General features: G+C 40.5%; 1 protein-coding gene across 1 annotated transcript; it reads left to right on the top strand.

Annotated features, from left to right (window-relative positions):
* The first annotated feature begins 67 nt into the window (after window positions 1-67).
* On the top strand, window positions 68-18,134 carry cry2 (cryptochrome circadian regulator 2). The gene is made up of 13 exons (XM_073472264.1): window positions 68-339; window positions 6,247-6,355; window positions 8,294-8,436; window positions 11,450-11,634; window positions 11,830-11,918; window positions 12,585-12,725; window positions 12,910-13,035; window positions 13,531-13,716; window positions 13,903-14,054; window positions 14,196-14,398; window positions 15,793-15,873; window positions 15,998-16,566; window positions 18,029-18,134. Exons 1-12 carry the CDS (start codon window positions 182-184, stop codon window positions 16,558-16,560), a joined length of 2,136 nt encoding a protein of 711 aa, XP_073328365.1. The 5' UTR covers window positions 68-181; the 3' UTR covers window positions 16,561-16,566; window positions 18,029-18,134.
* The last annotated feature ends 9,811 nt before the right edge of the window (window positions 18,135-27,945 follow it).

The following is a 27,945-nucleotide window of genomic DNA, read 5'->3' as shown; positions in this document are numbered from 1 at the left end:
CTAACTACGCAGTCACACAGCGCACTGTCCACGCCCCCTCAGTGTTGGTTTTCGTTTGACAGCAAGTGAAGTTTTGGGAGTCTCCACGACTGCGTGTTTCACTATTAAATCAGTGTATTTTCTGGCTTCATTTCGACGGATTTCTCTGGATCTTTCTCTAAAGATGGAATAAAAAGTAATCATGGTGGTGAATTCAGTGCACTGGTTTCGCAAAGGTCTGCGGTTGCACGATAATCCGACGTTGCAGGAGGCCCTGAATGGAGCGGACACAGTGCGCTGTGTTTATATCCTGGACCCGTGGTTTGCTGGCGCCGCTAACGTGGGAATCAACCGATGGAGGTTTGTAACTTAACTTGATCTGTGACATGATTAATTTCCGCTTAGAACATAGTGTATAATGTGAAAACAATAAATCAGGTCGCCATTGGTATGATTCATCGCCTTGTAAACGTCTGCGCTTGGAGTTGAGGCTTGGGCCTCCACTCCACGTCAATTGGCTAACGCTAGCTTAAAATGGAGAGACTGACATGCCAGGTACCGTAGAGGAAAAGAACAATTTAACGTTGTCCTTATATTTCGGCAAAGTACCCCCTCTTAGACGAAGACCACTTCCTTTAACAAGTCAGCACTGCCCACTGGTCTGTTCGGCATACACGTGAACTAAGTAACTGTTGATTTTTTAAAGAAATTGTCTAGCTACATATCGTTACAGAAAAAAAACAGATACACGATCTTTCGCCCAACTTCCCACTCAAGTTTGGTGGACGGAACAAAAAGTAGGTCATGATAACAACCCGCGAATCACCGCTTAAAAACCACCGTTTATTTAAAGCAATTCCGTGTTTATGAATTATGTACACACCGCATTGCGCAGCAGTATGTCGACTGTCCTGCCGGGTTTAACCAGCTACCTCTGCCGCCTACAAGCAACACACCTCTGGATGTAAAGACAGTGGCTTATTGGAGCAGTGGCACTGGGCCTGATAACGTGTCATTAATGTAACTATTTACAATTGAGCTGTTGTGGGGATAGGAAGGCAGTGTTGGTAGTGTAACTAATGAAACTGACCCTCTTTACTTGAGGATTTCCATTTGATGCTACTTCGTGCTTCTACTCAGCTACATCTCAGAGGCACATACACATGTTTACTGCACTACATTTGTCTGAAGCTTTACTCACTGGTCACTTTATTAGATTAGTTTTCCTCCCCTTCCTGTCCAGTGTAAACCATGAATCTCCAGATTTGATGATTACAAACGTTTCTCATAAACTGATTCTCATCCTTCTTAAGCTTAATAAAACACATCACCACAAAGCTGGAAACAGGCTGTTTTTACAGATGCAGCTACAAACACATGATGATTTTATAGAATATGATGCGTTGCTGCAGATTAAACCAGTCAGCAGTATGTACAGTAGTTAAGTTGAGCTCAACCTTAAACATCTACAACACTAAAATTACACGTACACATTAATGCAGCAGGAATAGTAATCCTCAAACATCAGATAAAACAGATGTAATATCAGTAATAATAAACAGTATTTCTTTTGACTACATGATTGATTCACTCCTCTGAGTTGTGATAAAGTTAGCCGAGATGACTTGACTGTGGTGTCAGAATTTCAGACAGTAAAGATATATATTTTAGTGGAAACAGCTATCAGTGTGACATTGAAACCATCTCAGCAATACAACATGCGTCTTCTTTGTAGTGTCCATGTTGTTTCCACAATAAGAGCTAATAAAACTGATGAAATGAAAAAAGTCAGAAGAATGACTTTCCAGGTCAGGAAATGACACCCTGAATGAGCACCACCAGGTTATGTATGATGAAAACACACTGGTGCAAATCCATAGAGATTGCATTGCTGTGAGTGCTTTTAGGGGAGAAAAAGGCTTGACCAGAGCAGTCTGGGTGATTTTCAGCCAAATTTAAAACCTTAAAGGGACGTACATGTCTTTCTGCTGCGACTGATTCGACTCAGGTATTCAGAAAATGGGACACCCTGTCTTGAAACTTTGTATAGTTTAATAAATTAGGAATAACAATTATAATGATGATGGAGCTGATGATAACAATAAATGTATTATTTTCTTTTTTTGTGGCTCAAGTAGGGTGTTGCCCAGTTGCACTCTATTGACCAGCTGCCCCTGGATGACTTGCTCTATGCACGTTTTTCAAATGTAATTTTTTAAAGCTTTGATAAGTACTTTGTAGAACAAGCAGTTTTGTATTGATGGCACAATTTTCAGAGATGGATCTCCTCAAAACATTGGCTTAAAACACTACAAATTTCTTGTGTGATTTGGTTGAACTGACCCCTTAGGGGCACTTATTAAACTTAAAGGAACATGATGTAACTTTCTGACCTTAAACCAACAGCTTCAGCATCATGTTGATGGTACAGTGTCTTGTAACAGAGTGAATGGTGTCTCTATCACTTGTTTCAGCTCTATGGAACTTAAGTGAGAGGGTAGGATCACAGTGTTACATACATGTATACATGTTTACTTCAAGCAGCCGGAAGGAGAGAAGGGTTAAGTCAGTTTCCAAGTATTTGTTTCGATAAATGATAACTATTCCAACTTCCATGTTTTCAATACATTGTCCCTATGGAAAGTAGGGATGCACAATATCTGCACATCAAATGAAATGAACAGGCTAAGATGCAATGATACAATGCAAACCAGTGGCTAGGTATCTGTCTTATTCTGCCCATTAAATGTGTACATTTTATTGTATGTATTGTATGTTAACAGTAGGCATAATAACAATATTTTAATTGCATGTTCATTAACAATATGTTAATTTTAATTTCAATTTCATCAACAATATGTTAATTCCACTATGCAAGGTGGCACAGTGGTTAGCCTCAAGGCAAAAAAGATCCTTGTTTTGAAACCCAGCTGGGGTAGGACCAAGATGGGTTTAAATGTGAAGAACCAGTTTCACTATGTTTGCATTGGGTTAGTTAGTGATAAAAGATTCTTCTCCTTCTTCTTTAGACTATAATTCTATAGGAGAGATAGTTGGTGTACTGGGCAATTACATGAAAAAATATGAGCATATATTAGTATCAGTAATCAGCCGAGATGAGTTGGAAAATAGCAAAAAAACAAAAAAAAAACAATATTTTGCGTCCCGAAGATAAACCAGCGAAATCATGGGAAACATGTTACATATGTTACTCTACGTACTGAGTATAATCACATATCCACATCAAGCAGACAAACTTTTATGAGGTGAATACAAATGAGTTGACGCATTTAAATCAGCTATTTCTAGGGTCCACTTGTATAATAGCCAGATCAAAGCCAAAAGATTTGTTAATTTGAAAATTAAAAATTTGTTTGAAAAAATATAATTTGAAACTAAAAGTTCAAGTTTTGATCTTGAATGATAAAAAAATCAAAAACATTTTCAAAATAAAGATAATAGTAGGAAGAGTCATTTCAATTTAAAGAAAATTTTGATTTAATTCTGATAACCCTTTGAATAAATTATTTATTTTAAATTTTCACTTGTATATAATTTCATATTTGAGATCTTATTTTTTTCAGTTGCAGATTTTATGTTTTCAGATTCAGAACTTATTTTTTTGGTTTCAGGGTTTCAGGAATTTTTTGGACACATACTAAGTAGACTGTGTTGTTTAGAGGACTTCAGAAGTCAGATTTCATACCAAAACAAACATACTGTGTGGTCTTGAACTAAGACAAAACGATTTAAGCAGATAATTACGTCTACAAGGACCCCTGTGTGTTTGATGGGTTGGTATGTCAGCAGGATTACACAAAAACTACTGAATGGATTTCCACGAAACTTGGATGGAGGATGAGTCTCGGTCCAGAATAGACCCCATTAACTTTTGGTGTGGATCCAGATAAAGGGACAGCTCCAGGATTTTTTTCTCACTTTCTTTAACATTGTGAGATAGGGTGTTCTTAAACATTTTTGTTCATTTTTCAGGGAATAATTTATGGATCCTGAAGGAAAAGAAAAATCATTATTAAAGTGGCTGGTGTCTCTGACTGAATACAATTTGATGCAGATCCTAATAAAAAAACTATTATTCTTCCACAACACAATGGAGATTATGAAATCATCTGCTTTGTTTTGTTGTCCTGCTGCTTGGCTTTTGTAGACCTGGTGAGCTTATATTGGTTAAGCAGTTATGGGTGGTTTAAAGGTTAGACTGATACAGAGCTATCTCTGGTCTGCGTTCTACTGAGTGCCATTTCAGTTGTTTGTGCTTTTGTTTTTATTTGATCATTTCTTGACCAAAACATTCAGTCAGATTGCCAAAAAGATATAACAATAATTATTACAATAACAATCACTATTTCAGTTCCAGCATAGGAAAGAAGAGTTGTATCTGCTTGTATTTCATCAGATCTTATACAATTTCTATTGTAAAATAGCAGCAGATAAATGGTTAATGAACAATTCATGAAACAACATGTTATTAAACACCACAGCTCCCATGATAGAAAATCAGGGATTATTACATTAATATGTATTTCACATATTCAGTATTCAATAACACCCATGCATTTATTTGTTGAAGTAGGGAAATCAAACTAAAATAAACAGTATTTTATAGGCTTTCCGCCGATCTGATCGGCTATATCGGATTGGCCGATATTTTGCATTTTATGCAATTTGTGAGATCGGCTGTAATGTCTTAATTCACCGATCCGATCAATGACGTCATTGTCATGTTGAAACTTTTTGCAGATGCTCCCATTGCATAGATTGCAGATGGCTTGTGTTTTATCTGTGTCATTTACTCCGAAGAAGTTCCATACCACCGACATGTTTGTTTGAATCCAACAGCTAGTTTTGAGCCCTGTCACAATGTGACGGACAACAAAGTTTTTTGAATCTTGAATCATAAGCTGTTGACCACACTGTTTCAACTGGTTTCACCATTTACACCAAATGTATTAAAGAATCTGACATATTTATTGTAATCTAATATTGGCTTATTTGTCGTCCATGGAGAAAATCACCAGACTCCCTTAAAAAAAGGTCAATTTTGAGACTTGTTGTGTTAGGCGACACTGTATAAACTTTGTGATACGATGTCTACCACACATTCTTAACTATTTTGGCCTACTTGTAACTTCGGCAAACATTATACATGACGGTAAGTCTTTATTTGTGTAAAAAAACAACGTATCTTTGTTCCAGTGGTATTGGTGTATATTTGCATATAGAGCGGGGAAGTGAGATCTGATCACAAGAGGTCACTCAAGATGCATGACGAGTCACATATTAACGCTAGGTGTGAATTGACAGGCTTGAAACTGTCCACTTGTGATCGGATCACTTAAGAAGGATGGTAAACGAAAAGTGTACCATCCTTCAATTGCTATTAATTTGTTCATGTCTCGGTAGGTAACTAGCTAATGTTGTTGCTGATATTTGCATGACAGGCTCGCATTTTGACATGTTTCAATGTTGTATTACCCCCCTTTCATGGCGTATGACGGCCAAAATGTACCTAAAGTCCAACTGTGAAGTTGCTGCAGTTGGTACTGCTCCTCTGTTATCAGTGCAGAAAGGCAGAGTAGTTAACAGGTTGTTAATGTTAGACTATAAAGGGACTTGATTGACAAAGGGTTTATGAACGTATTGCTTTTCTTTCTCCATCTGATAGATAGCAAATGGCATTGCAATAATACCAGGGTTGACACATTAACACCAGAGAATTTACTACAGCTTGTAACTGTTCTGAGGGCCAAGGGGGACTCTGAAATGAGGGGTGAGGGTAAAAATTGTAAATGGGATGTTTGCTTGGTTTTAAGTATTGTGAGGAGGAATTTTAAAGACAAATGGCCACAGTGAGCTGACAAGAAGCTGCACACAAGTGCAACAGGTTTGGGTAGACAGGGTTTGGCAGGACGAGACACATGCTGTTATACTATGTTGTGGTGTACACCAAGCCGGCATAATGAAGAGTCTTAGTTGCAGCAGAATTGAAGGATCTCTGTGTAGAAGCGACTGCTGGTGGTGCTAGCAGCTGCATTCCTGGCACTGTCACTCACTTGGAATCAATAATTGTCCAATGTGTGTGAGTATGTTAAAAAGAATTTTCCATGACTGAATTGGCGAGCGTGCTGTCCCATCAGTGTGCTGAGAAACAACTATCACCATCACAGCTGTACTAGACACCCTGCTGTCCCATAGGTGGGTAATATTTCTCACTCATTACATTCCCTTGTGTTTGTGTGTGTGCAGGTTTCTGCTGGAGGCTCTGGAGGACCTGGACAGCAGTTTGAAGAAGCTCAACTCCAGATTGTTTGTAGTCAGAGGGCAGCCCACTGATGTTTTTCCAAGGCTTTTAAAGGTCTGTATTCTGCCCACTACCTGTCCTCTCTTTGTCTGTCAGGGACCAACACTCGCATCATGCAAACACCAAAGGTTCTAGACAAAGAAATAAACTATTTGCTGGCATCAGCATCCACTGTTGGAGTGGTTTAAGGAATGTTTACCTACTTTTATTATGGATGTTGATGAAGGTTCTCAGTCATCCAGGTCATGGTAATTCTAAGTGCTGTATCGTAGGCAACTGGACGTGTGTCAGTTTTTTGAAGACGTTTCACCTCTCATCCAAGAGGCTGCTTCAGTTCTGACTAACTGGACTCTGACTAAGGACACTCCCACACAGAGTATAAAAGCCTGCAGCTCCCCTCCAGTTAGTTAGAACTGAAGAAGCCTCTTGAATGAGAGGTGAAACATCTTCAACAAACTGAAACACGTCTATTTGCCTATGATACAGCACTTAGAAATGTATTATGGATGTTAGGCCAGTCTTAAAAGTCTCCTATTATTGGCTGAAATTCATATTTTCTGCTTACAGCAAAATTCTACCACTTCAACCATTCTGTTGTGCCCAGTAATTATTGCAACCCTTGTTTAACAACTAATGGGCATACACAAACTGTGACACATGTCAGTGGCTCTTATGGTCATATTTGCATTGGTTGTTTTTCCATCTTAAAATTTGAGTGTGCTTCTTAGGTGACAGAATCCAACGGTTCCAAGACACTCTCACCCTCTTTTCAAAAGCCCCCTTTTCAATTACAGTTACACACTAAAAATGATTTAATTTACAGAGTGATTATCAGACAGAGGATTTTACTGCATTAGTTTCAGTCAGACTATCAGACCTGTAGATAACACTGTTGTTAATGCTGGCTACAGTAGCTAGGACACAACTTAAAAGAAACTTGTGATTTAAACGGATTCATTCATCCATCCATTTTCTTCAGTTCTTCTAGGTCCTGGTTGCATTATGTAATGATAATGACATGATGATAATGACACAGGTCTATTAAGCCTGTAGTAACTGATTTTTTTCTCAAGTCAGTTCTGCCTTTCCCTTTTACTTTGTCATTTGACGTCTTACAGAAATAAAGCCACTCTAAAGGATTGGATGGAGTAGGTAGACGAGCGTTATTACTTTTTAAAATCTAGCTGGGACTTTTTCTGTAACATCCCATGTTTGCATGCACATATCTTTTGTTTTTTATACATTGTGTAACACTGTTTGGCAGATAAGGCTGGACTGTTGCACCTGTAACCAAACCAGTTTTATTGTTGTAGTGCTATTTAGACCATCACAGCAGCTGACATGGAGTCAAAAACATGGTGGTTATTGTTTTTGTGACTGAGCACATAGCTTGGACTATACTGCTGATACAACAAATGCATCCAGTGTACACTTAATAGACTGTCATAGTTTGAATGTTCACACAGCACTGAACCATAGAAGAGCCGTAGCAGGCAGTATTAACATTTACGAGGAGACTCCCTGTGGGGATTAGTTCCAGGCTGCCATCTCTATACAGCAGCCCTTGCATAACACTGCTGGCTTTTCATTATATACCTGGACACTCAATAGTATGGAGGGGTTTTTTCCAGCCTATCACAGGGTCAACTACAGGAGCTCTGCCGATTAATGTCATATCAGAGAGTGTCGTGTGCTACTGTAGAGTTCCATTAGAATAAAAACATGAACGACAACACTTGTTACAAGCCTTTATTTCTTAAATTCACCTTACAGAAAGCATATATCCTGAGAACCACGTGGAATCCAAGCACTTGAATGGTGCCATGATCAATGTGCTTTGCTGTTTACTGAGCCCTGCTGCACAGTCTGCTGTTGTCTCACTGCCTTCTTTACAAATGATTTCTTTCTCTCTGTCATTCTTTCTGTTTGCTCTCTCTATCTCTCTCTCTATCTCTATCTATCTCTACCTCGGCTATTGTGTTCTCACGGCAGGAGTGGAAAGTGACCAGGTTGACATTTGAATATGACCCAGAGCCTTATGGGAAGGAGAGGGATGGTGCTATTATCAAGATGGCCCAAGAGTTTGGAGTGGAGACCATTGTCAGAAACTCACACACCCTCTACAACCTGGATAGGTTTGTAAGACACACACACACTGGAAAATGTATATTGATGTTGCTAAGCTGGATGTTGGTTGATAGGATGCAGTTTACTCCCTGTTGACACGTCCAGGGGATGCAGCATTTTAAAATATATAATAAAACTAAATCCTAATAAAAAACTCACTAACTGCATGACATGCAAACTTAAATGTAAATAAACTAATGTGGCCATCAACTGTGATCAGTGCTGTATTCACTCATGTAAATGATGACGGATGAAAAAGAAGACTGTTCATCTTGAAGAATCTAGATGTGACATGTTTTGTTTTCAGATTTTGGGTTATATTTGTTTAGTAATGTAATTTCCAGATACAGAATTTAAATAGAACCACAATTATAACCACAATCACGTCACATGGCTGTGATGTAAACCAGACAACATTTTTAAACAGTTTATCGATATGTTTTAATAAGTACATCGTATACAATTCCATGTACCTCCCTGGCAGCTGCCAAGTACCCCTGGTAGGAAGTGTAAATGTTGTGTGACATGAGCTGAATGTGCTAAAACATAGAAAAAAACAATGGCAATAGCCCGTAAGATTGAGGTTAGGATTTGTATGTAATTTAGAATACTGTTCAACATGACACAAAGGCTGGAGAAAGATTTCATTTATTTCAGTATCATCAGCCATATACTCCTGTATAACATCCCCTTGATAAGAAGAAGGATAGGGTGTGGTGCTTCACTTAAATTCAGCTGAAATACTCATTGTACACTGTAAACAAAGTCCCCTGTCAGTTTGAGACTTTTTGGTAATTTCAGAAAATCACCAATAATCCATACTATCCAAGAAGATGCTAAACATAATCTGAACATCTAAAATCCCTCTCACATTATGACACGCAGCAGAGCCCTCCAGTGGTCATCTCATGTTACTGCAGGTCACACCCCTGTCCATGTGATGGGACCAGGTGGCTGGATGAGTATACAGTGTTTCCACAGCTCGGCTTTACTCCACTCCTTTTTTTTGCTTTTCTGTGTTTGTGGATAGTACATGGTACCTGGTACTATTCCTGGTATCGCCTTAGTTGAGATTCCAAGCAAGTGTCCCCTCGTCTGTGCTCTGATGTAGGATTTCTCAGACTCTCATGTTGTTTTCAGCAGACTTTTGTCTTGCTACATTCAGCCTTTCCAAAACAAAGTTTATCATAGGGCGAACCAAAGGACTTTCCCCGTATATACAAGCCTCGTGTGTCTTGCCTTCTACATGGAGAACATCAATGCCAACACAGTATTACAGCACTGTATTACATAATGAATTGGAATATTACTGGCGTGTGTGTGAGGCAGGAGGGAGCGAAGCTTTGTGTGTGCTCATCTGCAGGGTTTATATTGGTAGTTGTAGACATGTGGCCAGCTTACTCTGCTCATTCACAGTAGTCACAGTGAATCAACCAATAGGAGGCTGTCCCTGCAGCAAATCCAGCAGCCACGGAGCCAGAACAGCCTCACTGGTATAGACAAGTTGTATAAGACAGAAACTATAAATACAGAGCTCCACTGTCAGTTGCTCTGGCAAAACAAGCTAAAGAGGAGCCATTAAACAAAATCAAATTATACATGACGGTATAGGTCAGTGTAGATTTTCTGAAAAAATTGTTCCCCGTTACTCTTTTTCTCTCATCTTTGTTTCATTATGTATTAACAATATTGTTAGTAGAAGATCAGTTTTATTTAAAGAAGGAAAAAGGTCAAGACTTGGCTGTGTAGCCATGCTGAACCAAATGCCATGACAAACTATGCAATAGTTAAGACATTTTACTCAAAGCACAACATAATTTGGCACGAGAAGAAAAGTGGGGAGATCACTGAAGTCATCAGGACTCATTCTCTGAGGAGCATCAAAGTCTGTACAACATTTCATGGCAATTCTACAAATAGATGTTGAGCTTTTGAAGTCTGGAGCAAAGAGGCGGAACATCATTGATCAACAGACATTACCCTCCGTCTAGATGGAAACATTTGATCACTTAAACATCCTTCAGGCACAATACCATTTAAACCACTGAGCACTTTCACAAGAAGCCCTTTCCCCCATATTGATTTATCCATCTATTGCTTCATTATTGTGCAGGCTAGTTATCATTTAAGGTCGATTAACGCTGCAATTTTGACTTGTCTTGTTGGCTTAAAGTATTTCACTGCTGGAATGATAGCCCTGCAAAACTGGGTTGTCTATCTCCCATTCCCTTTAACATCAATAGCTCGCACAAACAGTTCAGATTCGTACAGTGAGATTCCCCTGCTGATTAAATGTGCCATGATATGTGTCCATGCATCTTACTGTTTTGAATAATGCGCCCTTTAATAGCAGGAAAAATTCAGCCCCATTGACTTTAGACCAGATTTTCTTCTTAAAGAGCAGTCAATGTGCCAGAACACTTTTAAGACCAACACCCTCATAGTAGCATGTACATTTGCTATTAATATAATGGAGCACTGGGCGGGAAAATGACATTTGCATCAATCTGAAACTAGAAATGACACTTGCGCTGCCCTTTGCACCAGGCCTAAGATGGAGCCCTTTGTGTTCATGGATGCAACCATACAGAAATGGGGAAGTAGCATCTGTCGTCGATACAACAGCCCTAAGATTGTTGCGGGCAAAGAGTGGGGAGCTCTGGGTGCAGGCCAAAGGGAGAGAATTTTACCATTGTTCATTCGCATATACTACCAACATTGTAGTCATACAAAGCTGGTTGAAAATCAAAAGTTCCTGTTTAAAGCTGCTGATAATTGGTTCAGTTGTATATTAACAATTGTATATTGTGTATATATACAGCGTTTAATACATTTGCACCACAAACATCAGGTCAAAGGTTTAGTCTAACTTTTACTTTTATGTATTAAAATGTATTACTTTTTATTCGTGTATGTTTGGATGAATGCATGTATGTTTATATTTGGATATTTCAGCTGAAAGTTGCCACTAATCAAACCGGTTCTATGAATTCACCGTCGTGTTTGTTCTGTCTGTCACAGGGTAATAGAGATGAACAACAACAGTCCTCCTCTGACCTTTAAGCGGTTTCAGACCATTGTGAGCAGGCTGGAGTTGCCCAGGAGACCTCTGCCTCCCGTCACCCAGCAGCAGATGGACAAATGTCGCACTAAAATAGCTGACAACCACGACCAGCTATACAGTATACCCTCACTGGAAGAACTAGGTATATATGATTATTTATAAGAGATTTTCAGGATTGAATATGAAAGCTGCTGGATGATGCTGATGAGCACTGCATATTTAGGGCCAGCAAAGAGAGTGGATATCACAAAGTCTATTAATCACTGTTAGGTTTGTCATTGTCATTTGACAGTAGCTGCTTTGTATTTGACCCATGTCCTGATCTGAATGTATCCAGGTTTCAGGACAGCAGGCTTACCTCCAGCTATTTGGCGGGGAGGAGAGTCAGAGGCCTTGGACAGACTCAATAAACATCTGGACAAAAAGGTAAACCAGAAGCTGAAGTTAAGACCACATTACTGTCCGATCCACAGCATTTTAAGCTTGTTATTTTTGATTAATTCCAAGTTGTAGTGACAACCTGTCACTTGTCCGTCCAACACTGTGGCTGTGATCCTTGTACAACAGCAGTATCATACTTACTCTGCTGCTGTGAGCTTCTCCTCAGAACACGCTGCTTTTATTCACTGTTAATTCCACTGTCTTTTACTTAACGTGTTTTTACAGGTTTTGGGGGAGTACAACTGTATATGTGAATAAAAAGTGTCTAAGTTGCATTGTGGGTAGTGTAGGCGCCAGGTTTTGAAAAGGAAGAAGAACGCGTGGAATAGAGAAGGTGATATCTCTGGTTCTGCTTTATCGATTTTGATCATCTGCTTTAAAGCTGTCCATAATGAGTCCAGCAGTGTTACAGCACTGTGATACTGGACCAGTTCACTGCTTGTCCTGGTGCTTACGTGACCCTCAAAGCACCTTACCTGCTAACCCTAACCCTGAGTGACATCATGGGAGGCAGTTTATCTTATTACAAGCAGCTTCTTCCATTTCCCACACATGTCCACATGCACAGGAGTACTCCTCAAAACCTGTTTGTTTTACATGACCATACCTTAGATGATCACTTGAATGCTCTCACTGTGTCCATCTGTGTAGGTGTGGGTGGCCAACTTGGAGCACCCCCGGGTCAACACGTGCTCTCTGTATGCCAGTCCCACTGGCCTCAGTCCCTACCTGCGTTTCGGCTGTCTGTCCTGTAGGGTTTTGTACTACAACCTCAGAGAGCTCTACATGAAGGTACTGTGGTCTGCCAGTCAACCTCAGATTTCAGTTTAGGCTACACAAACAAACACTGATGTCTGTTTGCTCTGACACTTATGATAATTCGTCACTCTCTTTGACCATCAAATATTGAATCGCATCTTTTTAATAGCACTCACCTTCTCTCTCCCCTCTGCTGACCTTCTCTCCATTCTGTCAGCTCCGTAAGCGTTGCAGTCCTCCTCTGTCCCTGTTCGGCCAGTTGTTATGGAGGGAGTTCTTCTACACAGCTGCCACCAACAACCCAAACTTTGATCGCATGGACGGAAACCCAATCTGTGTCCAGGTGGGTCTCTGCACCACTCAGTTTAAAAGAAAAGCTACACACATGATGGGGAGGAAACTTGTGAACAACCTTTATTTTAGGTCAGAAAGTTGGCAGCACTCTGGCCTGTAGATGTAACACTAGCAACTGGGCGGCTGTGGCTCACGAGGTAGAGCTGGTCGTCCAGTAATCAGGGGGGCAGGTGGCACCTTGCATGGCAGCCTTAGCCTATTCCAACACAGTAATAATAACACGACTCATGCACTGACAAAAGAAAACTCATGCAGATGTGTGGAATTCATTAAGGTTTACTGAAATTGTAGTTCAGGTACAACTGAATAATTAGAATTACATGCATGTGTTTTGGGGGCTTTAGCTGGCATGTAACCAGTGATTGTTTCAAGAGCAACATAAACTGAGTTAAAGTTACTTAAGTAGAGATAAAGGATTGGTCTCCTGTAGAGTGAAGAAGAGTATATAGTCACTATCTCTGTCCTGTGTCGTACGTGTCTCCAGATCCCATGGGACCAGAACCCGGAGGCACTGGCCAAGTGGGCTGAGGGTCGTACTGGTTTTCCCTGGATTGACGCCATCATGACGCAGCTGAGACAAGAGGGCTGGATCCACCACCTGGCCCGACATGCTGTGGCCTGTTTCCTCACCAGGGGAGACCTGTGGGTCAGCTGGGAGAGCGGCATGAGGGTAGGACACAAGTTCTTCATTTAGAACTCTAAACCTGGTGTCTCACGGGTGGAGAACATATAAACCTAGTTTGTTTATACACTGTCTAGTGGCAGCATCGATGACCTCTTGTGCCAAGTTCACTGTAGAACTGTAGAATGGACAGTATACATCATGTCGCATTTTGTGTGTGTTTTGTTCCCGCAGGTGTTTGAGGAGCTGCTGCTGGATGCAGATTGGAGTGTGAATGCTGGCAGCTGGATGTGGCTGTCCTGCAGTGCCTTTTTCCAGCAGTTCTTCCACTGCTACTGTCCTGTTGGCTTTGGAAGAAGAACAGACCCCTCAGGAGACTACATCAGGTAGACTTTACACTCCTACGCTATCTCCTACTTCCCATATAAAATCTGTCTGAGCTCAGGGAAGTCTCCTCTGTGTGACGTCAGCAGCAAATACGATTGAAGTTCAAATGGTTTGAACTTTTCTGTTGAAATTCCTTGCAGGCGGTACATCCCTATCTTGAAGGACTACCCGAACCGGTACATCTATGAGCCATGGAACGCCCCAGAGTCGGTCCAGAAGGCAGCCAATTGTGTGGTGGGAGTGGATTACCCCAAACCTATGATCAACCACGCAGAGTGCAGCAGGCTCAACATTGAGAGAATGAAACAAGTTTACCAGCAACTCTCCCATTACAGAGGACTCAGTAAGTCAACTAACAAGGCTGACCTGTACCTGACTAACACTAGCACATGGTGTCTCTATAAAGGACAACACACAGTATATACTACAGAATGTACACCGGTTTCACTATATACTGCAGTGAACATCACTGCTTACAATTTCTGTTACCGTCATCAGTACAACTACCGCTGTTTTCAGGGGCACAGTGAACAGAACACCTTGACCTCGATGAGCAGTTTGACCAATAGAAAGACACACCTGTGTAGCTCATCAACAGATGAGAACAGCCTCCACAGGACCAGCCAGCCATGCTGCCTGTCTGTGTTACTCTTGCTACTGTGGTCATATCTTTCTATGCAAACCTTCGCTGTCGTCCTTCTGATGCGCAGCTACTTTATGGGTGCTGGGTCATAATCATATAAGACACATATGGTAGAAAGTAACATTTCCATGTACTTTTGATTATAAGCATACTTAATTATAAAAATTAAATGAATATATACACCAATCAACCTATAGACTCACCGGCCCCCTCACTCACTTGTACACCCCTTTCAGTCGGTCTGTGTGACTGCCAGTCTGCTGTCAGTAAAGCTGGTTTAATACCTGTATTTGTTATTCAGTCACTTATTAAGATGCTAGCCCTCACTGAAACCAGGTTATGATCAGAAAACCCTCCAGCTACTTCAGCTGCACCCTCCACCAATCAGCCTTTCTCCCATAATGCTCGGGCATCTGGCTGAGGAGATGGGACAGGCTCTCTGATTTCCAACCAATAGAAATGTATCCAATTACTGCCTATGTGCAACCGTTCCTCATCTGAATACCACGTAATCGCCCTGACAGCTCCAGTCTAAATCTAGTTGATTGTTTTCTACCTTCCATCAGTACCGTTGGGCAATTTTATTGATGAGCAGGACATGCTGTCGTCATCCATCCCTGAACATGTCCACTCCTAATAGTGTGATATGAACATTCACATTGATAAACCACAATGGTTCACTATTCACTTTGTCAGGTTTCATTAAATCCGAGGCAAACACTGTGTGAGGTATTCTTCCTTGAGCTGTAAGCTAAGGTGATTGACATAAAATGAACAGGCAACAATGGAGGCATATTTAAAGTTTTAAATCCAAACATTGTCTTGTTTTTAGCTATTAAATCTGAACATATGATGACATCACCTTAGGTTCTCTGAGAATTATTTCACAGTGGTTGTGTGTCTGTCTGTGTGTCTGTCTGTGTGTGTGTGTGTGTGTGTGTGTGTGTGTGTGTGTGTGTGTGTGTGTGTGTGTGTGTGTGTGTGTGTGTGTGCGCCTGTCTGTCTGTGTGCCTGTCTGTGTGTGTGTGTGTGTGTGTGTGTGTGTGTGTGTGTGTGTGTGTGTGTGTGTGTGTGTGTGTGTGTGTGTGTGTCAGGTCTACTAGCATCAGTACCAACGATCCAAGAGGAGGCAGAACCACCAATGACTGATGAGTCCCAGACGAGTAGTGGCCCTGGTAGGAGGACCCGTAGAAGCAACATTCTTATTATCCCATCAAGCCTCCACCAAATATTAACTTCATTATTTTTTTCACAGTCAGACTGTACTGTGTGCTCAGCTTTCTCTCCTGTTTTTCCTAGACTCTCCTCCCAGAGGTCCTGCAGACAGTGAAGCAGCTGGCTGCTCTACAGCTCCCGATTCATCCACAGTCTGTGCATCCTCCACCTACGCTCCACATCCACACCTGAAGGACAATGGGGACAATTACCCATCCCAGACACCTTACACCTCCTCAGGCTCACTCACACAGTCCTCTGCAGCCATAACATCGACATCTGCCAGCCATCCTCCATCCACAGCAGCTCCTCCCTCCCCAGCCCAGAGCCCTCTGTCAAGGTCCAAACCATCCTCCCCGTCCTCTTCATGTCCCACTTCATCCCCATCCCCCAGTCCAGCCACAACCCCGACTCAGACCTCCTCTCTGGGGCAGAGGAGGAAAGGTCTGACCCGCAAGGTCCGCCGCAGCCAGAGGCAACGAGGGCGACAGAGCTGCACTCCAGCACCCAGGGAGGGAGACAGGAGATCAGAGGAGGAGGAGAGGGAAGAAGCAGGAGGAGAGGAGAGGATGGAGGAGGGCCTGGAGCAGGATGAGGAGAGAATGGAGGAGGAGACTTCTGAAGAGACAGCAGGACATCAGCAGTGACATGAGGTACAATTCACAGTATCTTTTAGGGCTGACCTGGATGCTTTGAAGCTTCTCACGTTGCCGTGGTAATCGATGTCCAAATCAGAATTCAAATGAAGAGGAAGGAGACATTTAGTGGGCTCCACTGAAAGAGAGGCAAAAGACTGATTAAGAGTAAGCTCCTCGACGGCGTTTAATTAGTCTGAAAATCTGTGCACTTAAAAACTGGGTGCGTGCACGTGATACAGGTGCAAAGAGGTAGTAGAATTAGTATCTGCAAGTTGAAAACCATCCTCGCAAGGGAACATTTCTGCTCAGCATGCACAGATAAAGGCAGTATTTGCGGGTATACAGTATCTGACTGAAGCTTCGAAGCCCCAAAACTGGTATTCAGGAAAGCCCTAGTGGTGTCTTTACTAACAGTCAGAAGCTAGAAAAACAAAGATGTAATAAAACATTGTAAAACATTTTCTAGAGCATATTTGAGACATGGCAACATTGCCTTGGTGCTGCTAATATAAATAGCATAGGCCCAGGCACAGTGCTTTTGGAACACAGCTTATACGCTCTCTTAAGAGTGAGATGAAGATTTTGATATCAGGTTTGTGTCTGTGCTGGAATCAGAACATGTTAGAATGCAACGTATTAAATACACATTAAGAATGTCTTGTTGGGGTCAGTGTTCTCGTCTTTTACCACTTGTGAACTTAGTTGAAGTGCTGACCTTTGAGAAAACCAGAGAGTCCAAAATGGGGGAAGCTGTCCTCATATTAGGAACTGTTCAAAAGCTAACTTGCCAACATTTCACCCGTTTTAATCAAAACTGTTCAGAAAGCATGCTACTGTTGTGGCTAGAGCTAGCATCTTCCCTGTAGCTCACCAACTAGCCCCGCGGGTTGCCACGATGTCACCAAGCTTCCAACAACGTCTGTTTTTTCACAGACATTCAAAGGAATCGTGCTGTTTTTATATTTTCTGGTGTGAGTCTTCCAGCAAATATAAAGGTTACGTATCCTAAACCTGAATACAGAGGTTCCCAAACTTTTCAGACTAGACCACTATATACCTACGCAAATTTCCCGAGTACCACCAACTGCAAATACCAACAAATACAATGAAAAAGCCACCTCTTGTATAACAACTTTAAATTTATTTCCAAATTTTAAATATTGATTATAACTATTTTTTTATGTAATGTGTATATAGAACTTTTTATCTGTGTAAAAAAAAAAAAAAAAAAAAATTGAAATGACAGTTTACAGTCTTCGGGTCAGTTAGGAGAACAGTTTCAGTGAGGCTCCTACATACCACCAGGTGGAGCTCGAGTGCCGCTGGTGGTTTGTGTACCAGACACCTCAGTGGCTCACCTTCATTAAGAGTAACATGACATTCAATGTTTCTCTGTCAGTGAATGACAGCCTGGATTATCAGAGATGCAGTACTGTTGTGACTAACGCAGTGTGTTGTGCTCTGGCTTCTCTTTCAGATGCGGTTTTAAAAGAACACTCCTCAAACATCCATCCTGGGAAACTGGAGTCATGAAGAAAGAGGAGACGGGGTTCTGGACATGAGGACAACATGAACCACATGAGATTGAGATATCTCTATATATATATATAGATATAGATATAGATATATCTAGGAATCATATAGATATAGATATATCTATATACTGTATATCTATACATATCTATATATATCTATATATATATATATATATAGGCTAAGCATGCATACAACACAAATGGAAGCTGTACAAAAATATTTTACTCTCAGCATTTAAATAAGTTTATCTTCTTGAAAAATGAATCAACCACTCTGACATTTAGCACAGAACAAGTCCAGAACGACTGTAAATGATCCAAAAATAATTCTTACTCGATGAAATGAAGGCCATGATCCTAGCAAGTATTTGACGAGTAATGAGTAATCTTCTCTTGTACACTTCCATCTCTGAGACACACACAGCTAATAAGCAGCAACATAATGTACACACCATATCTACATTGAACCCTTACAACATAGTGTGGCCATCAGCAGTAGCACCTCTGCTCGTCCTCTCCTTAGAAACAAGCTCGTGCAGGAGCCTGAAGGTCACCTGTTCTGTCTGTACACCAGACTCTCTGCACTCTGTTGTTCTATGTTCTAGGACAGAAACATAACTCAGTCATTTGATAAAGCAGTGTATTTTGACATTTTGCAGTTATGATTTTGCATAACTGTAGTTTATGAGATTTAATTTGTGTTTGTAACGACAGTCACAGAGTGACGACCTGAACCATTTCATTCTGGGTCCTGGCCAGCCAAAAACTGACTGTTGTTATTAACAGGCAGACAGGAAGAAGAGCTACTTCTAGCTTCAGACAGATTTACTGACCATTAGTGAAATGTGTTAAACTTCCCTGTATGTTGTAGCTACCTTCAGTGTACAGTTGTGGACGTTTTGGGCCCGCTTTAGGAGACAGTCTTTATATTCTGATGGGGAAATGGCGATCTGTCTGTCAGACTTTTCCCTCAGAAAAGCCACATGTGGCCGGAGGGAAATGGCGGGTATTTGTGTTCGCGTGGCCCTGATGATTTTGTTCAGGACATTCTCCTGTTTCTACCACATTAAAACACAAAGAAACACTAAAGAACATGACTGAAACGCTACACTTTAATATGTAAATGCTAGATGAAAGTTTTGGAAAAATGATATTTTTGCTTGTAAAATGATATTTTTGCTAATTAACATCTTTGCTTTGCAGTGCAGATGTTAACTAGTGAAAGAAAACATAACATTTTTATAGTCCACTTCCCTAAATCGTCAGTTCCCTGTCTGTGTGGAAGAGTCACACATCTCTGATGGTTGAGCACGTTTCTAATGGAACCATTTGTAAATAAAGAGGCCGAGGCACTGTACAGCTTTAATCTGAAGAAAACACACAAGATTTTGCATTTGCCATATTTTTTTTCTGGCAATTGAAAATACGGCTTGTGTGCAATGAATGTAGAGAAAAAACTGTTGGTTGTTCTCCCCATACATAATATTTATCAGAGTTTGTATATGAAATATGTCAAACATAACCTGTCTGTTTTACTAATGGTCTGATTAAGGGGGTTTCACAAAGGCTTGTGTCTTGTTTCTGCCGTGATGTTTCCACTAGAGGGTAGTAGAGCCAGCAGATTCTGCACATGGGGGGTGAACTTTGAATATGTATCAGACAAGTTGTAAATTCACTTGAGCTTCAACTGAAGATTATGATAAAGATTTAAACCTGATGATTATTTTTTGGATTATAACCCCGAATTGTTTAGTAAAATGTCACAAAATAGTCCAGTCTCCCCAATTTCACTTCTTCAAATTCTCACATCTAAAAAGGTGGAGCCAGTAAAAGTGTGTGGCAATTTCTCTTGATAAATTAGCAAAACAATTATTGGAATGACAGTAGTAACTAATAAAATTAGTCAATTAATCAACTGATTGACAAAAAATGAATTTGCTGAGGCCCGGTAGTCTCTTTTAATTCAATCAGGCCTAATCCAATATCAAATAAAACCTGTTATCCAAACAACAGAAGATGCCCTGATCAAAGCAGTGCTTCTCCTCTGGGTGCAGCCAGCACAGGTCCAATCACACAAGATCAAAAAATGAATATTCCAGCACACGCCAGGATATGATTGACACTATTTTATTAACAATTACATTAATAACAAGAGGGAGCGAACTCGCACCACATCGTACTAACTGATAACTTGCTCTTCAAAGTGTCATAGAGTGCTTTGAAAGGCTTCTGTAAATAAAATGTATTATTCATTTTTTATTGACGCTAACACAGATACCTGCCACCTAAATACTCCAGAACCATGCATTATTCCCTGAGAAATTAATAAATAAGTTGAAAAACCTCACAATGTGAGGTTGTAATATCATTCTGTTGTTTCCCCAGTAGTTTTCCTTATGTATTAAAATCTTGGTCAAAGTCCGTCTGTACTACTACAAAATGTTATTTCCCCAAGCTCTTCTGAAAACTTCTTCCCATGTGACGTGATGTAGGTTTCTGCATGATGATGCTAATGACTGATGTCCGTCTGTCCTGTGTGACAGAGCTCCAGGTTAAACTTGGTAGTGGTGTGGCTGAACGTTGACACAGGGCCGACCAGTGGCCACACAACTGACCAGATGAACTGTACGCTTCGGCTGAATTCACACAAAATCTAGCAGTGAGGCACAGGATTGTTTTTGGGCTTCAGAAAATTACCGCAGTCAGAAAATAACATTATTATTTTTCTGATTCAGTGCTTTGTTTGTGCTACTGCCCCTCGCTCTCTTCATTCATTTTGTAGCTCACTTGACCACTGCCGTTCTGTCTCTGTTTTCCTCATTGAGGAGGTGGGGAGTCAGTGCCAAATTCTAATAGTCTTTTAATAAACAGCGACTGACGAATCCTGCAGAGTATTCCTCTAAGGTTTAATTATAATAATAATAATGATAATGATAATAGCATAATCTTTCATTTCCACGCTAACAGTTCAGTCACACTTCATGTTTTAACTTTTGGTGAACATCAGTGTGTGTTGAGGGCATCAGTGTTATTAACTTACTTCTTAACATTTTAAAAACCCAGAAGAAAGTAAGAAAAAGTCCCTGGAACCGTCTCTTTATCTGGATCTGCACCAAAAGTTAATGGGTTCTGTTCTGGGCTGAGACCCATCCTCCATCCAAGTTTAGAGGAAATCTGTTCAGTAACCCATGTCATATTATTGCTTTTTTCTTATTATTTATTTATTTGGGAGATGTTCTGGTTTTTGAAAGTGACAGTCAGTATGGCTATTTAATCCTCACCACTTTGTTCAAACCTCACTTTATAACCCAGTGCAGAATAAGCAGGCCATAGCAGCAGTTTGACTTTGTGGAACCCCCTCTGTGTTGTCTAAATGGGTTGAAGTTTCCCCAAAGGGGGATCATAGGTTGTTTGAAGACAAACCTTGCAGCCTGTGCAGGTGTGATACTGTTGGTGTTAAAGACAAGTGGGAACTTTGAAGTTTGAATCCCAGAAGATAACAGGAGAAATCAGCAGGTGGAACCCCAGTTCAGCCTCTCAGGGCTGACTGGCCTAACCTCAGGTCAGACAAGCTCACAGTTCCCACTTATGCTCAACACAGCACAAGCCCTGATCAGATGCTTGTGTGTTGCTCTACATTCCAACTAACAGCAGTATGATGCTCTGCAGGGCCGGGGATCTGTCTGAGAACTGTGGGCTACATGGATATTTATTTGTTTTGTATTGTACAAAAAGAGTTTATTTTCATTAAAATTGCTGAAGGAATTGTGATTGAAACGAGAGCGTCTGGTGTGATGTGTGTTTGTGCTACGTTATACAGTCAGTTACCTACTCACACATTCATATGTTAAAATGAGTTCATGTACTGTGTGAGAAAAGTATTATCACAAATGGAACTTTAATTTGATAAACTTGTACTTGGTTTTATTACGAGTGATTTAACATGATGGAGCCATTTTCAGTCAAACACTACATCACTGTCAGGAAGGAAAAATGTTGCACTCATTAATGTCAACTTTATGATTTAGAGATTCTGTTCATGATATTTAGAAGCTTGTTCCTTCTGTATTACAGTAGGTAGGCCTGCACCTTACTAGTACAGGGTTGGACCCCTTTTGCCTTCAGAACTGTGTAATTCTTCATGGTATAGATTCAGTGAGGTTCTGGAAACATTCCTCTGAGGTTTAGCTCCATATTGACATGATATATCAGACAAGTTGCTGCAGATTTGTCGACTGCACATCCATAATGCTAATCTCTTGTTGCACCACATGTCAGAAGTGCTCTGTTGGATTGAGATCTGGTGACTGCGGAGGCCGTTTGAGCACAGTGAACTCATTGTCATGTGACATGACGCATAATCCTACTGGAAGTGGCCATTAGAAGACGGGTATACCGCTGTGTTCATAAAGGAATGGACATGTTCTGCAACAATACTCGAGCAGGCTCTGGTATTTAAACCATGCTTAACTAGTGCTAAGGGGTACCAAGAAAATATCTCCCACACCAGTACACCAGACTAAACAATAGAGATTCTTCAGACAAGGCAATGTTAGTCCAATCTCCTGTTGTCTGTTGCTCGTCTTGACCATGTCTACGTGCCTCAAACGGGCCTGTTTACATATAATTTGACATCTTAATGACGTGTATCCAAGTTGTAGCAGTTTAGGTGAAGAAAATTAGTCAAGACACCTTACAGGACCTTCTGACAGTCTAATAACACGTACTGACATTTTAATGACATGTCCAAACGGGACCACTGTAGATGAGGTCAAGAAAATGATTTCTAAAACGATCACGGTGGTCTCATGACACCAGAGGCAAAACGTGCCACATGACACTTTAATGTTGTTTTGTTGTTAACGCTAAAACAACACAATGAATAGAGTTAAAATGTTGAAGCTACAGGCCTGCTATGACATGTTGATGACACATTACGTTGTCTTGGTTCAAGTCAAGTTGTCAAAAAAGACCTCTCAAACAGGTCAGCTTTGCATTCAGAGTGACATGATTGACCGAATGACTCTTTGGCCCTGTCCACACTGTAAGATTAGAATTATAGCTCCAAATGATTAGTAATGCTCCTAATAATAGTTATTTAGCAACACGCTAATTATTCCTCCCCATCTGCTCAATAATAATAACAAACCACTCTCATTGTGCAGACAAGAATAGGCCTATTAACACACATTAATATAGGGGAAAGAATTAATTGTGATTTCAGTAAGACGTTTGCAAAATCAGAATGTGTTCAGTTACCAAACTGTAAAATGTACATTAACCACAAACAACGACTTTATAGTCAAACATTTATTCACTAATCTACAGAAAAGACATGACAGCAACAAAACACAAACTAAACTATGGTGACAAGAAACTCAACAAAACAGAGAGCTTCAGGGGTTGGACCAGGTGTGAATGGAGCTGTGTTCTGCTACACAAAGATCCCTGAATGGAGGAACCTTAAAACAGCCTGTGCCTGCATCGATTAAAGCTGAGAGTATTGAGAGTAAGTAAAGAAAGCAGGAAATCTAAGTTTGAACTTCGCGTTCTCCTGTCATAGCCGACACTCATGGGACCTGTAAACCATCGACCTTATTATTCAACTCTTGGAAATGTTATACCTGACGAGGCTGCAGGGGAAGGAGGAGACACCGAGTCTGATGAGGATGAAGAGGAAGGAGGCGTTGCGTTGATCCTCTACTCGACCTTTGTTGACGTGGGGGCCTCCAGCTCTCTCTCTTCAAACTTTCATTAACTTCAATTTTATTAAATTATTATCAATGTCTGTTAGAGGTTGAGGGTTACAGGTTTGAAAAGGTGGCACTCTGTGTATCTATCTATCCATGTATTTATACATTGACATCTTTAAGCGGCACAGTGAAATGGAACAGAGAATTCAAATCAACACACTGTTTGTCCAGTGATTCTTCCTTCTTCTGCGTGAGAAACGCTGTAGTGTGAGTTAACAGACAGGCATGTAGATTAGTATGTACACCGGCCACAGCACCCTGGGGTCCGAGGTCCTGAGAGAACAGTTCACACGTCTTTGTGAACTCTGGGCCATGTCTGAAAATAGTGGATAGCCATGTCTGGTGACAGTTATCAGATAGGTTGGTGCTCTGTCGTGCAATAAACCATCTCGCCATTAGATCTTTTACTCTTTCTTGTCCTCAAGACGATGTCCTTGTGCGTTTGGAGTCATTTTAAGACTCTCAGGGGGGTGTCCTGAAGACACTGACATGACTGAGAGGTTTCACAGTCCAACCCAAATGAAAGCAGGTCGTTGATAATCCTACAAAACGTACACAGATATTTCATAACCAAGCTTTTTCTCTGCGTTGTGGCCTTTTGTACACATAAACAGCATTTCAGGTCACTGAAAACTGAGCTTTCATAGACTCTGTCTATGGTGAAGATATTCAGAAAAACCATGACACACACACAAGTTTATCAGTGTTTGTAGCATCATTGACAAATATTAACTCAGACTATGTTATGAAATTGAAGTATTTGAGTTTGTACAGTGACAGAATGGGAGTTAACCTGTTTTGTATTTAGAAAGACCCCATTGGACATTGATAATACAGCTGCTTACAATGTTTTGCTGACAGGTTATCAAAGTAGATTCTGTGAAACGCAGTCACATTTCTCTGCCTCGTTCATAGAAGTTAACTGACCAGAGTATACAATCTGCTTCCTGTTTTAACTGCTTGCACATGCCCAGTGCACATGAATTGCCACGAGATATGTGTTTTTAGGAGTGAAATGGTGCTAAAATGCTCGTCTGGACAGAGATATTTATTTTTCAAAACTCTGTTTACATAAAACCGGTGTGTATGTGTGGACTAGACCTTAATGACAACAGTCATAAACATTAATAACTACATGTTCATGAGAAGTGTTGGGGGTAACGCTTCACAAAAGCAACACATTACTGTAATATATTACTTTTAGCGTTAACGTAATATTAACTAATAATATTTCAGTAATATATTACCACAGTTATGTCATGTAATGCGTTACAATCCATGTTACTGACCGAAGTGAAGTGTTTCTTGTTTGTTTTTTTAAGAACCCATCCACACCAACATGACCATATTAATATAGGCTGTGTGTGTGTTTAATATAAGTTCTTTGTTCAGTCTAATGATGAAGCCTAATCCTCCGAGCGCACTTTAATTTACATTCTTGAATCACATATGTCCATGCATTCCTTGTTCTGTGGACTAAAATAAAAAGTTATAGAAAAGATATTTTTGTCTTGTCGTGTCATTATAGGCTACATTATACAAGGTATAGGTCTATTGTGTTTCATATGACTGAGCCTACAATTAAAAATATGTATTCCTATCTCATAACACATCAGACTGTGATCCTTTGTCTGCCTGTCCAAGACCATTCCTTTATTTAAAAAGATATAGGCTATTTGATTAATCTATACAGGTTATTTGGACTTTTTTTTCCATAAAGTAACTAAAAAGTAGACAGTAATACTGTTACGTAATGTATTACTTTAAAATGAAGGTCACTCGTAATATGTAATATATTGTATTTTTAAAGACTTGCCCAACACTGTTCATGACAGGTGTGATGTCATATGCACAGCCCTTTAAATAAGTGTTACACCATCCAATCCAACAGCTATCCAATAATCACTATAAATGTATAGAAATCAACTTCAAAACTCTTTAAATAACTTTTTTATTTATTTATTTCACTTACAGATGTACAACATATCATATAGTTATTCAATTAATTTCATATTAATACATTTTATTACTTATTCATGTTATTAATAGTATATATAGCTGCGTAACATATAGTCTTCAGTTATAATTACAAATTAAATTACCGTGTTACTCTTTCATCGCTTAGCATTCAGTCCTCCATTCCTTCCTTCCCCTCTTGGCTCCTTATTTCCTTCCCTCTCTCTGTTCTTGTTTCCACTGATCTCTCCACTCTTCAGCAGTGTTCCAGTGTGCGTCAGGGCTTTGCAGCTGCATCCCTCCTTGATGATGTAAAGAATACCTCAACTCTGTTGCAGTCTGATCTGCTCTAGTGTTACTTGATACTTTACCATCAGAACAGGACAGTGTTGAGGCAGGAGGGGTTAGTGTCTGTGTTGTAACAGCATTTTTATGGACCGACTGAGATCTAAAAGTAGATCTCGACTTAAACTTCACCCTGCACCGATCTGAACTTGACATGTAACTGATCCTAATTATCAATCTATTCATAACAAATACATTTGTGTGATGTCCTGGTACATATTTCAGACTGTGGTTGTACTGGGTAGCTCCAGGTGTGAATGTGTAACTGTGTAAATGTGACCAGGGTGTTCCTGTAAAAGAGGAAAAAGAGTACATGTTTGCAGCTGTGACTCGCAAGACACCCTAATTGACTCTTTTGCATGTTGCAACAGAAATTTCAAAACATTAGTAACTTCTTTTTGTATGCGTGTTATAGGTAAATGTCATGACTACTTCTAACATTTAATAAAAACAAATTATACCCACGGCAGCTACTGTTGGACAGTCACTCACTGAGAATTCTGTACCTGCACTCTCTATACTTTGTTGTAATGTCCAATAACTGAACCTTATGCTCCTCTGTATCCATACCCACACTGTGACTGCATATTCATTTTACAGGAATGGAATACTGTATATGGACAATGTCAAAGAACTCTCTAACACAATGTGTAATTGATTTATGGATGAAAGGTCACAGTGAAGAAAAAAGCAGAAACTCTAAGAATAAAGGCAACACAGATATAGAGATCAGTAAGGGAATGGAGAGAGAGAGGCAGACAGAGAGCTGTTGTGTTGAGAGGAGAGGAAGTGCCTGTTAATGGTGTTTGATCGATCAGAGGAGCAGCTGTTCCTATCCTTGAAACAGAGAAAGAGGAGGGCACCCAGGCTATTCACTGGATTTCTCTGAGAGAGGAGCATGCTTCTTCCTTACTGTGCTGAGACCAATGACACAGAGAAAGGAAGAGTTATTTTATCTATTAACAAGCCAGAACAAACAATCATTGCTTTCCCCGCCTTACTTTATTAGCAGAAGGTTTTGGCTCAACTGGAAATGGTTCGTAGTTCATTGGAAAAACTCTGGAACAGCTATTCAGGAGACCAAAGATGACCTCTTCAGTGCAGCCTCCTTCAGTACAGGATCACTTCTTCGGAGGAATCAGGACTACCTGTTTAGCAGACACAAGACCAACTCATCAAAAAACCCAAGACTTTCGTTCCGGTAAACCCAGGCCCACCTCTTCAGACCCAGTAGTGTTAGTCCAGTAGAGACCATCTCTTCATTAGACCCAGAATCACTTCTTTAGTAGACTCAGGACAATTTCCTCAGTAAACCAGGTCCACTACATTGTCGTACCCAGGACTACCTCTTCAATAGACCTAGGTATTTGCTCAAGTAGACCAATGACCACTTCTTCAAACGCCCAAGTTCCTCTGCCAGGACCACATCTTAATATACCATGGACTGCTACTCAGGTAGACCCAGGACCACCACTTCAACTGTCCCAGATTCACTGCTCCAGCAGACCTTGGACTGTATATTAGTAGATCAAGGACTGCTACTCCAGTAGAATCTGGACCACCTCTGCAGTAGATGCCAGACTGCCAATATGGGGACCATCTAGTCAATCAACCCAGGTCTGCTGCTCCAGTAGACTAAAGACAATCTCCTCAGTAGAACTTGGAATGCAGCTCCAGTAAACCAGCAGTAGCTGCCACATTGGCTTCAGTTGACCCCAAAATCCAACACCAGTAGTAGAGCCAGCCAAACACTAGAATGAAAAGAAGTTCTCAAGAAGCTCAGAAGATTTAGGACTGACAGAGAC

Source organism: Pagrus major, chromosome 8, assembly GCF_040436345.1.
Source record: "Pagrus major chromosome 8, Pma_NU_1.0".
Taxonomy (NCBI): domain Eukaryota; kingdom Metazoa; phylum Chordata; class Actinopteri; order Spariformes; family Sparidae; genus Pagrus; species Pagrus major.
This window is presented reverse-complemented; position numbering and strand designations above follow the sequence as displayed.

Bases quoted from the DNA above. Each gene is read 5' to 3' on its own strand.
- cry2 (XM_073472264.1), top strand. From the start codon at position 182: ATGGTGGTGAATTCAGTGCACTGGTTTCGCAAAGGTCTGCGGTTGCAC. The intron at 8,437-11,449 runs GTTTGTAAGACA...TGTCTGTCACAG, and splicing joins ACCCTCTACAACCTGGATAG to GGTAATAGAGATGAACAACA. The intron at 13,717-13,902 runs GTAGGACACAAG...TTGTTCCCGCAG, and splicing joins GCTGGGAGAGCGGCATGAGG to GTGTTTGAGGAGCTGCTGCT.